The sequence below is a fragment of the Cydia strobilella genome, chromosome 5 (genome assembly GCF_947568885.1).
Source record: "Cydia strobilella chromosome 5, ilCydStro3.1, whole genome shotgun sequence".
NCBI classification, from domain to species: Eukaryota; Metazoa; Arthropoda; class Insecta; order Lepidoptera; family Tortricidae; genus Cydia; species Cydia strobilella.
The window spans coordinates 710,930-723,458 of NC_086045.1; the positions used below are offsets into that span (position 1 = coordinate 710,930).

The 12,529-nt window shown below is 40.5% G+C and overlaps 1 protein-coding gene across 1 annotated transcript in view; it reads left to right on the forward strand.

Annotated features, from left to right (window-relative positions):
- LOC134741734 (protein O-mannosyl-transferase TMTC1-like) overlaps positions 1 to 12,529 on the forward strand; it is a 227,612-nt gene that overhangs the window by 195,163 nt on the left and 19,920 nt on the right. The window contains exon 3 of the mRNA XM_063674626.1: positions 4,336 to 4,409. Within this exon, the coding sequence (XP_063530696.1) occupies positions 4,336 to 4,409 (74 nt within the window). The remainder of the gene's footprint in view (positions 1 to 4,335; positions 4,410 to 12,529) is intronic.

Here is a 12,529-nt window from a genome sequence, read left to right on the forward strand (position 1 = left end):
GCTACATCTCACAACCCATGCAGCTGCATGGCTGAAGACACTGAATGTTGACATCTGATTTTATTATTATTTTATTGTTGTTTTAATTGTTTGCCTATATATTATGTACCTGCGCCATACGACTAAATAAATAGGGGACATCTTACACAGATCAACCTAGCCCCAAACTAAACAAAGCTTGTATGGGTTAGGGGCGTAGCTGGAGGATATGGCGCCCGGGGCAATCACCAAATTTGCGCCCCCTGACGACTGACAAAAGTTTCCCTGCTGCTGCCTTTTGCCCATTTTGGCGCCCCCCCCCCCCCTTGGATGGCGCCCGGGGCACTTGCCCCCCCCCCCCCCCCCCCCCCCTCCCTAGTTACGCCACAGCTATGGGTGCCAGGTGATAAATACATATATACATAGGAAACACCCATGACTCAGGAACAATTTATGTTCATCACACATAAATACCCTTCCATGCATTCGAACCCATCGGCTTCGCAGGCAGGGTCACCTAGGCCAGACCGGTCGTCAAACTCGGTTCGCTCGGCAACTAATCCCAAGAAGCGTAGGCACTTTTACAAAAGTGACTAGCATTTGACCTTCCAAATCAGAGGGGAAACTAAGCCTTATTCTATGTCAAACATTTTGCACGGAATTACAATACATCGCCATGTGACGCTGTCAACATGCGCGCTATCCAGTTGAGGCGCTCGCAACACGTGGGGTCATTTTTGAGCTCGTCAAACATCCATAGTTTATAACACTTTAAACTCTCGCGTTTTGTACACATTACCGGGTCTAACGCGATTAAAATTTCATTATTTTACCTTTTTGACACCCGAAAAATTTCAACAGGGAAGAAGGGTACAAATTATCGTCAACTTGGGGACCAGTGATTCAAATGTTGAAACAAAGGGATCTATCTTCGGACCAGTGCGCGGATAGTGTTGCGTGTCGTGCCGTGGACAATAATCATTAAGCAGAAACGGGTAGATAAAATTTATTTGTCTACCCCGAACATTTACATAAACTAATGTCGGGTAGTTTAGTGTTATTTACCAATATCTCAAGTGACATTTGCTGGGACGTCAGTCTTCCGTGACCACAGCTAGTGCAACCTAGTTAAAACGTCGGAAAAAGGTAAAATAATGAAATTTAATCGCGTTGGACCCGGTAATGACATTAATAATCCATAGTTTTTCTAGTACGTTGGTCTCCCCACATTGATCTTAGTTGGTATCATTACTTAAAAGCAAGGCAGTATACATGTTTTGATTTTCGTTGTCGCAATTACAATTTTATTATTCCGAACAAAATATTGTCTATACTAGTTTTAATGGTAAAACTATTCCAAAATTAAAACAATTAAAATCAATTTTTTTTAACATGCAGATACGTCTGCGAGCGATACTCCAAATTTTATATTAAAGGATTGCGGAGGTTGCGGGTTCAAATCCTGCCGGAAGTGTATCTTTTTCCATTTTTTTCCTTTAATATTAAATTAAAACAATTAAAAAAAAAAAAAACTTAAAATACATCGTTACTTCTAAATAATTAGACTATTGCCCGTACAACGGTTTTAGGCAGTTCTCAATTCGAAATTAAATAAAAACGCGGCAATCTCGGCTCGTTTAATCTACAAACATTAGTAGCGAGCAATTACGGCTGAAACGGCCTTAGGATTCCGTTTACGGCCGTTATGGCGATCGCTTACCCAATGGTGGTGAGTCGGAAACTCATGTAAACCAATATACGAGTAAAAGGTTACCCAAAAAACGGAACCCTTCGTGCGCGAGTCCGACTCGCAACTGGCCGGTTATTGAGCTCTTGTCAGTCTTCTAATAGTAGAATAGAATAGAATAAGAAATAATTTTATTCGTTAGCACACACAAATAGAAAATTATACAAAACGGAGAAACATAAAAAAGAAAAAGTGCCACGAAATGGTCTCACCTCAGCACGTTGCTGGCGACTTCCAGCGCTGATCTTCCGGTGAGACCATTCGGTGATCCGGTCATTATAGTTCGTTGTCTAGCACCCATTTTTGACGTTAATCATCACTAGATGGCGTTAGATATCGTCATCGTATGTCTAGGTCACGTAACACTGGTTGACTCGAGAACTTAACCAAAGCAATGGGAATAAATAAAAAGGCGGGAGGGGGAGCTTAACTGCTCGTTACGGTTGTATCCGCAACTGAGATGTGGTGCAAGTCATAGGATTTAAGACTAATCCCAAAAGCAGCACAATAACTATTTTTTTACAAGCTTTTATTTAACTTACAATGTACCTATGTAAGTATGTATGTAATATGTATGTATCATGTTTGTAAGGGTCAAATCTTGCAGGTTAAATTTGACCCACTTCCCGGTTTCCGATGAAGCTGAAAATTTGCATACTGTAAGTCGTGTAACAATGCAATATTATGGTACCATCGAGCAGATCTGATGATGGAGACAGGAGGTGGCCATAGGAACTCTGTGATAAAACAACGCAACCTAATTGTGTTTGGGGTTTTTAGAATTGTTTCAATAAGTATTATTAGTTGCCTGTGGAAAAAAGTACAGTCAGCGATAAAAGCTTGTACCTACTTACCAAAAATGAAAATTTTGCCAAAAACTTATTATGATATAGGAGAAAAGACACAAGCGGACGAAATGTCCTGATGGTAATCACTTACCGTCGCTCATGGACACCCGCAACAACAGGTTGCAAGTGCGTTGAAAGCATGTAAGATGGAAGTACGCTTTTTGAAGTAAAACTTCTTTAGGCGCGACTAAGAGCATTTTTATAGCTTGTCACCATGCCTCTCACGTTCTAACAATCATGTAAGTGCGAAAGTGACGGCCATAGTGACAGGCGATAAAAATGGAACCATGCTGTGCCCGCAGGTCTGATTTTTTTACTGACGGAAATAACGCTCAGTAGTGACACGCACAATAAGACACGTCAAATTGCCAACATAGCGATAAACGTCATCGTCAAAGAATTTTTACTTCAATCGCGCGTAAAGATTACACGCATACACTTTTTTTTTCTTGGAGGTTTGAAGGTCGTACCGGTCTGAAAATACCGTTCAGACTGTTCAGTGTTCAGTCTACAGTTTAGCCGTGCGAGGCAGGAAGTTTCTGGAGAAAAGCAAAGTTGAGGACCTACAGTAAGGATTGTAAAAAGTTCCAGTACAGATATTGAACGTACGTACGTTAATAGGTATGTGATAATGGTTAGTTATTTGTTGACCAAGCCTATTCAAAGTCAAAGTCAAAATATTCTTTATTCAAATAGGCACTTTTAAATTGTTATTTGACCTCTCTTGTCTTAAGCCACACCCCAGCAGTTTTAAGGCGTCGATGACTGGCAGAAGGCGTTTAATATTTAATTAATACACAGTTACACCCGTATAACTGCTGCACCCTGTATAACTGTTATTGAGAACCCCTTATTTTATACTGTTATGTTCGCTATTACAGCTTAGGAGGCAGTTTGTTCTGTTTAATGTGTTTGTCTTGTTTTTAATGAGCATTATGCATTTGAGACTTAGTTTTGGGATGGATAAAGTTAACGTATGAAAATGTTTGTTTTTATGCAGACTTCGTAAGGCGTCCTTTGTTTTTAATGAGTAATAACAAAACTTCAGTGATGACTGTGTCTTAAAATATAATATTATAATAATAACTCCGCGGGGGCAGCTTGTGGCGAGCTGACGGCTGACGGTGAGTGGCGACACCGCGGACTCCTATTCCAGAGGGCCCTTTCATCTGGCCCTCGCCTCTGTGCTTATCTTCACCGACCGGGCAGAGTGAAGTCGCAAGAGCGGGACCTATGCTCCAGGTTGGAAGTGTTTTTACACTTATGACATTTTTGTCATAATGCCGGCGGCCGGCGGCCTGCTGAACGGATTACCGAAATCTGGCTACCGCAGACTCACCTCTCGACAACTTCACAGCTGCTCAGAAGTGTTGCCCTATAGATGCGTGCGTGCGGCCGTTGTGGGGCCCACTAAAGGAGTAGGCGAGTCACCTATCTTTTACAATTTTGAGACTAATTGTCACGGCAGGTGTCCGTAATAATAGCCCATTATCCAGTCTATACAACTTGCATATCAATAGCCTATGACCTTAGATCCCATCGCAACACAAAAGTGCTGCACTGCAATAGCAATAGTGTTTAAACCTGGCGGGGACGACCTCCGGATGTGTCATATTGTGCACTCAGTTTTCTATGTATTTATTATATTCCTAAGAATGTAACTTACACTGACAAAAGGAATTTTGTCTCGTAAAAATCACGTACGTTCCTAATACAGTGATTTTTAATGATAAACTCAAAATATATTTTTTATTGTTGCAGGTAGCAGGAGTGGTGGGCCGAGCTGATGTGCTAGCTTCAATATTCTTCTTATCATCAATACTAATGTACCACGGGTGAGGATTAAATACATAACAATAATTTCATTCTTCTTCTTCTTCTTTTCGTGTCGAGGTTCCTTTTCATACGATGGATGCCCAGTAGGCAGCGGTATTGACAGCCCTGGCTGTCGCGTCCCTCAGATCCAGCTCCGAGCAGTGATGTGGGCATGCGGGGCACACCAGTAGATGTGCCATTGTTTGCGTTGCTGTGCCGCAGGTACATTGAGTTGAGGGGCTATGGAGCAGTCCCCATCTGGCCATGTTTTGCTTACATCGACCAACTTGGGACCTGAGCCTATTTAAGGACTTCCAAATTGGCCAAGGCTCTTTATAGCCAGGCGGCAGCTGCTCTAAAGCCTGCACGTACCCGTCCGGTGGGGGCCACCGGGTCTGCCACAGCAAGCGGCGCACATCGGGCGGCTCACCCTGCAGGGGGCTGGTGCTCCGCATGAAACTCCTGCGACTTTTGAGACGAGCAGGTGGCGGGATGTGTCCATGCAAGGGGTGCCGCTGGTCGTTCTCCTGTTTGTGCTTTTCGATAGCGCAGGCTACCTCCCGGCGGATATCAGGGGGGGCCACACCAACTAATGGGTATAGTTTGTTGAGCGGGGTCGGCTTAAGGCAGCCTGAGATGGTACGGCAGGTGTCGTTGAGCGCGGCGGTTACGAGGCTGGCGTGTGGGGACCGATGCCAGACTGGACAGGCAAACTCTCCTGCAGAAAAACACAGAGCTAGTCCGGTGGTACGCAAGGTGTGCGAGGTTGCGCCCCAACTTGTTGATGTTAGCCTACGCAGCAAGTTGTTGCGCGCACTAACTTTCATACGCGTGTTAGTACAATGCGCCCTATAGGTTAGCGCTCTATCCAGCGTTATTCCCAGATATCGCGGATGGGGGCAATGGTCAAGCGTCGCTCCATCCCACTCTACGCGAAGGGGTCTGTTTGCTTGATGGTTGCGCAGGTGAAACGCACAGGTCTGAGTTTTGCTTGGGTTCGGCCGGAGGCAGTTGGCCTTATAGTATCTTCCGAGTTGCTCCAGTGCCCCGGACAGAATACCTTCCACATCTTCAAAGGAGCGGCACTGAGCTGCGAGGGCTAGATCGTCTGCGTAGAGGAAACGTTGAGTCCCTGGTGGACTTGGCTGATCATTCGTGTATAGGTTGAACAGGGTTGGCGCCAACACGCTGCCCTGGGGGAGGCCATTCTTTTGGCGTCGCCATCGGCTTTTCCCCGTGTTGAGGTGGACTTGAAAACAGCGGTTCCGTAGGAGCTCACCAAGTACACGAACGAAGCCCCCATCTCGAGTGACTTTGGCAACTTTTGACAGTAAGATCTTGATGTTCACAGTGTCGTAGGCTGCAGATAGATCGACGAACGCCACTCCAGTGACCATGCCGAGCTCGAAACCGTCCTCAATGTGTTGCGTCAGTTTTAGTGTCTGGCTCGTACACGACTTCCCGGGGCGGAACCCTGCTTGTTCGTTGATAAGAAGAGGATCCACTGCCTGTGTCAGCCGGTTGAGAAAAAGACGTTCAAACAGCTTGTAAGTGTGGCACAGCAAGGAGATAGGGCGGTAGCTTTTTGCATCATCGGGAGGCTTCCCAGGTTTTAGCAGTGCGACTATTTTTGATTTGCGCCACACTTTTGGTATGCTGAGTGACACCAGACAATCGTTAAAGAGAGCTAGAAGCCAAGACGTCGCCACAGGTCCGAAGTGTTTAATTTGTTCCACTGTGAGGTCGTCCATGCCAGACGCCTTCCCGCTTTTCAGGCTTTTTATAGCAGTTTCAAGTTCACATACAGTAAATGGTCTGCTCAGGTTGCGGTTGGTGTCACCCTGAAGAACCGGGATGGATGGGGGATGGGGGAATAATTTCATTAACAACAAATAAATAAAAACATACATACATATAACCACGCCTATTTCCCGGAGGGGTAGGCAGAGACCACGGATTTCCACTTGCTACGATCCTGACATGCCTCTTTCGCTTCCTTTACTTTCATAACATTTTTCATACACGCTCACGGGTTTAGGGCGGGTGTGGGCTTGGGGTGCTTAAATAAAAAGGTGCAAGTCTCGTAACGCAGTTCTTCTACGACAAAAAAGTTATAAGATGTAATGTGAAACCAAGTCGGGGTTTTTTAATCAGTACCAGGAGGTGTTAAAACCGTAACAATATTAGATACCTTTATTTTTTTAATACTTATAATGACTAGGCAATCTCACACAATGCTTTACTCGTTTGTGTATTGCTCAAACTGCATGTTCAAATTACTTGTTATTAAATAAATAAATAAATAAATAAATAAATATTATAGGACATTCTTACACAGATTGACTAAGTCCCACGGTAAGCCCAAGGAGGCTTGTGTTATGGGTACTCAGACAACGATATATATAACCTATAAATACTTAAATACGTAGAAAACACCCAGGACTCAGGAACAAAATGTGCTCATCACACAAATAAATGCCCTTACCGGGATTCGAACCCAGGACCATCGGCTTCACAGGCAGGGTCACTACCCACTAGGCCAGACCGCTCGTCGCTCGTTATTGAGAATATAAATATCTAAATCATGTTATGCTCTATACGATACGTCACTGAAAATTGAGGGCTCTAGCTTTAGCTAACAAAATTACACCTACACTAACCAAAACCTTAAAATAGGAACTTGTCTCATTAATATTTATTTTCCCTTGTGTATCATTACTGCATACCTTAGTAGAATACTATTTTAGAATAAAATAGTGGTAAAGGGACTGTGACTAATCTAAGTAGTCTGATTTAAACCAGAGGTTTATCCATCTAATATTAACCTTTTGGACGCCATGACCGATATATCGGCACCGCAGGCCCAACGCCAAAGACGGATTAATCGGTCACAGACCACAGAGCAACATAGACATACGTGCATGTACATTAAGTTAAATTTCAGTTTTGACACTTCGGTGACATCATGGAGACTATATAAAGGAGCCAAATCTCTATGTATGAAAAGTGTCCATCAAAAAACAGTAATTAGGCGGCGCCACCATACACCGAAATACTACCAAAAACAACCTACGTAATTTGGTCGGGTTATTTGTTGCCTTATATGGTTCATGTTATACTCATGTCCCAGAGCCTAACTAGCGCCACCGGAGAGATTAGGAACTATTATTTAAAGCTGAAAGCGGTCACTTTTGCAACAATTCTGCCATAAGAGATTTGCATCCTTTCTATACCATCCATAGGTGACATGGCGTCCGAGTGACAGCTTTTGTGTTTGACAGGCGTCAAAAAGGTTATAATAATACTCAGAACTTTATACGAAACTAATTTTATAATCATTGATCAAAGAACAATTCATTTTGTAAGATCAAAATACGCCTGCAAGCCTTCAGCGATCAATTTGATGAGTAGTTAAACATTGCTAATCGATTCGCTGTAGGCGCTTTGCGAAATGAAACGCTTCTGGCGTGACTGTTAAATTCCTGATATAAATTTTTGTTATAACCCTAAATTAGGATCTTAACTGTTATTTGAGAGGCTATAATATCAAAAAAATATGTAATGATATAAATTCTAGTATATTTGTTTGTGTAATGGTAAATTCCGGTCCTTACCATATGGCAGTAACAGTATATAACAACATCCCTTTAGAACTAAAATACGTAGAGAAACAATCAATATTCTTTAACAAACTAAAAAAAACTTCTTGGTTGAAAACTCATTTTACAATATAAAGGAGTATCTTAATTTATAAGTCTTAAGTCTTAATATTGTTTCTCGCTAGTGTGTGCTAGTTTTTGAGTCCTATGCCCCAACGGGGCAAAAATTTATTGCTGTTGTGCCCCGTCTAGTACAGGAAGACATTGACTCGGTCGTTAAGTGGTCTCACGACAATGGGATAGTTCTCAACTCCAATAAAACCAAGTTCTTACTAATTCATTCACCGTATTTACCAATCAAGAATATCCCTTCCAAATTATATGCCCATATTTTTCACTGCTTTCATCTAAACAAATATAACTGTAACTGTGAACCTATACAACAAGTAGAATGTATTACTTACCTTGGAATCAAAGTAGACGAGCACCTCTCCTGGTCATATCATGTTAATTTTATTTATGAAAAACTTAGTTTTATTAGGTAAATTCTTCCACTTAAAATTTAAAGTTCCTATTAGCACACTTAGATGTTTATACATGTCACTTGTAGATTCAATACTGAGCTATGCTCTTGACAGCTATGGACTCACAACTAAGACCAATATCGATAAATTAGAAAATATGCAGATCAGATTTTTAAAATTACTTGTTAACCATAAAACTAAACTCTAATGTAAAGGTAACTACAGACTTCTATTCAAAATTTGCAACATCTTACCTGTCAGTTTAAAACATAAATACCTACTTGCGATCAATAACCATGGCCGGCGGGAGCTTAGCTCAGAGGATGCATTAACACCAATTAATCACACTTACATCACAAAGGCTGTGACTTCAGGCAAACTATGCGTTCCTAGAATTAATAACTACTATTACTATATAACTACTATTTATACCTCATACATATACAAAAAATCTCTCTAACCAATTATTAATAATAGCATGCATGGCCTGTAAATGAAATTTAAATGTAATTTAGTAATAAGCTAGATATAAGACAATTTGTGTGCCCTGACAGGGTGTCATGGAAGCTTCCTGTATAACTTCAATAACATCTCATGTACATGACTTTTACAAATAAACATCTTATCTTATCTACTACGGGGATAGAACCCTTAGGAAAAGAATACCATATTTGCTTAATAGTTTGCCCGAAGCCATAAGATGTGAAAATAAGAAGTCTAAATTTAAATCTATGTTAAAAATACACTACCTCAATATTTTGTAGTAATTGCACTACTATAAAATTAAGTTAAGTACAAATGTAACTAGAGACTGATGACCCCACAGTCAAACTCATTATTGAGTTTTGCGGGGCTATGATTATTGTATGAATACTCTGTATTTTATTAAATAAATAAATAATAAATAAAATAAATAAACGGGGTTTATGCTGGAACATGTAAATACTTTAAAATCTTGTAAAACCCATAAAAGCAATAAATGAATTATGAATTATTTTATATGTTATCAAGTTTTCATATCATATCATATCATTTATTCAATGCAACCATGGTATTTTACAAAGATGTTAAAAGATGTTTTTTATTGTTTCTATGAAAATGCTTTGTACAACAATGTATACATACTGCTGACTGTACTTGTTTAATTATTCGGCGATTACATGGCAAAATTGTGGACGTTGTTTTGGGCAGCTTGTCCGAGTTTGCAAGGGGACAAGGGGAGTTGTGAGGGGACAGTTTTATGTCTCGTTTAGACTGATTAGTACTTACCATAAGGGCGCGGGCGCGGGCGATTGCACGGAGCGCGAAAAATGAGGGCTACTGTTTTTGTGCTCACCAGTTGGCGTCACTGTAAATATAGGTCCAGAAAAACAGATCTCACAATTCTTCTATGCTTATTTTTATACAATCAATACGTTCTAATATACACAAAGGTATTTTAACGTCTAAATGTGGCATTTTTTCAACCTGTTAATTTTTAGTATATTTTAATTGGCACTTTTTTAAACCACTTACTTTTATTGAGCTATATCTTTCGTTTACCATGATCAATCAAAGATGGACAAATATTTGAGAGATTTTTCATCCGAACATCAAAGGTAGTGGTTCAGCGATGGTGTGTACGCAATAATACGCATTTACACGTGGCCCATTTCATAGTGCGTGAACACACTTACTTTTTATTTTATTTATTTGGGGCATCAACAGCAATACAAAAATTAATACAAATCATAGTGAACAGAAAACATAGCCAATAACAGATGTCCACAAAAGTACAATTAACATGCAATAACTAAGTGGAAACACAAAAAAAAGAAGGGAGTAAAAAAGCATTTTATACTATACTATTCTATGTTATGAATAAGGAGTGAAAATTCCCGATAAAAAAGCTTGAAACCCCCAAAACTTCTAATATGCATTTAATTACGGGTACGATACGATCAAGTTATCAGTGCTACTATCCAATTATGGTTAAATTTATTCCGACGAAAATAATCTCCAAATAGCCTCGGTTCCAATCCAAATATCGCTGCTTATCTAAAATAACGTAGTATTTCAAAAATCGTATTTTTTCAGGAGAGCGGTTTGAAAAATAAACAAAATGTATCAAGCCATAACTTTTATTGTAATAAACTAACATCAATAATTATTTCTGTTTCCTTCTTGTTTTTTAATAAAGTACAAGGTAAATCAATAATAATGTTATGAATAACAAAAACTATAGTTCAAAATCAAAAATATTTGAGCATACTTAGCATTGTGACGTGCAATTTTTAAGATATGGTCGAGTTTTTTTGAGCAATATGGACCCAACACAAAATAGTTCACCAAAATGGTTTATTTTTATGTCGAATATCGGCACATTCGTCTTTACCAATAAAAGTAACTATAAGTTTATCAGTAATACCGTAGTATTACGCTTTATATAAAAAAAATGTTTTCTACTTATCAACTATGTATAATGACTTTTCAATGCTTGCGTCGTAAGAATGAATCTCCTTTATAACGAATCTAAATAGTATTTAAAGCAATATTTTGTTTTCTAAACATTATTACAAACATAACTGTAATATTGTTTGTGTTAACTTTCTCGATCTCTCTTCATAGCTATCTATCCCACATGGTGGTGGGGTCAGCTTTCCTGCTGAACCTTCTCCACTTCGCCCTGTCCACGACATCGTCCTCGGATAACCTGCACTCACTCATGTCCTTTAGCACTACATCCTTCCATCTTGTTCTGGTTGTATGTTGGTGTTATATATCTATAAATTAATGCAAAAAAAAATATTCTCAAACAGTAAACAAAATTGAAAAACAATCTTTATTAAACTTGTGAAATAAAAAAAAACAGTATTATTTACTTAAACATAATTCTATTGTATTTATGTTGTCTTAATCGTATTGTATAGTAATTCGGGCAATTTCCCGCAATAGCGACTGGCGCCTATTTTGCGTGACAGAGGTGGTGGGCTAGTCCTGCCAGCCCAGCTCGTCTAGGAATCTTATTAAACCCTTGATGTAGAGTAGGACCTCGGGGTGGTTTCTCGGGGATACGAGATGTTTTGCCCTGTATGGGCCACTACGCTGCATTCAAACACCACGTGAGAGGCTGTCTCTTCTGGCTCCATGCATTCTCGGCACAGGGGACTGTCTGTAACACCTGTTATAAAAAAAATGTTTGTTAAATAGTCCATGACCTGTTATGACACTGGTTAGTGGTTACCATATACTCAGTCGGACCTTACCTAGTTGAAGGAGCGCCCTTGTGAGTTTTTCGTTGATGCTAGGCATGGCTTATTGTTTGGCCTGTCTGCATCCAGTCTGGTTTAGCCAGTGCTCCGTGTGTAGTTTTCCTGTACGTGCTAGCAGCATTGAGCGTACCTTGCTAAACGGTATCGGGAGAATCGGTGCCGGGCCAGTCGCCCCCGCACTCGTGACTCGACCCTTGCCTGGCAAGCTCGTGCGCAGCATCGTTACCCTGAGATCTACTGTGTTCCTTGATACATTGTAGGGTGATCTTGTTATTATGACATACCTCCGTTAGTCGTTCGGGGCATTCGTGTATAAGTTTGGATGTAACTATATGGCTTTTTAGAGCCTTTAAGACTGCTCTGCTGTCGGAGAGTATGCGGATCGAGGATCCTACTACCTTACTTACAGTGATGGCAGCCGCCGCATTTATGGTGCCCATTGCACTCAGCTTGGAATACCGAGTTATGGGCTCCTAGCGGAGTACTAACATGTTCAGGTCTATCGAGAAGATGAGCATAATTATTATAGTCCCACTGTGTTCTTATGAGCCCTACTAATCAGTTACTTCTACTAAGTGCCCATATAAAACGAGACACAGTGTAAACTCGCATTATTTGGTGACAAGCCTAATTCGGTGATACAAGTTTTGAAGCATGACACCGAGGAAAGCTAGTACATGGCGGGCATCTACGACGTTTGTTGTAGACGTTTCTTTACAGCGTCTTTTATAACAAATATTCAGGTTGATGTGAAGATTCTGAAACA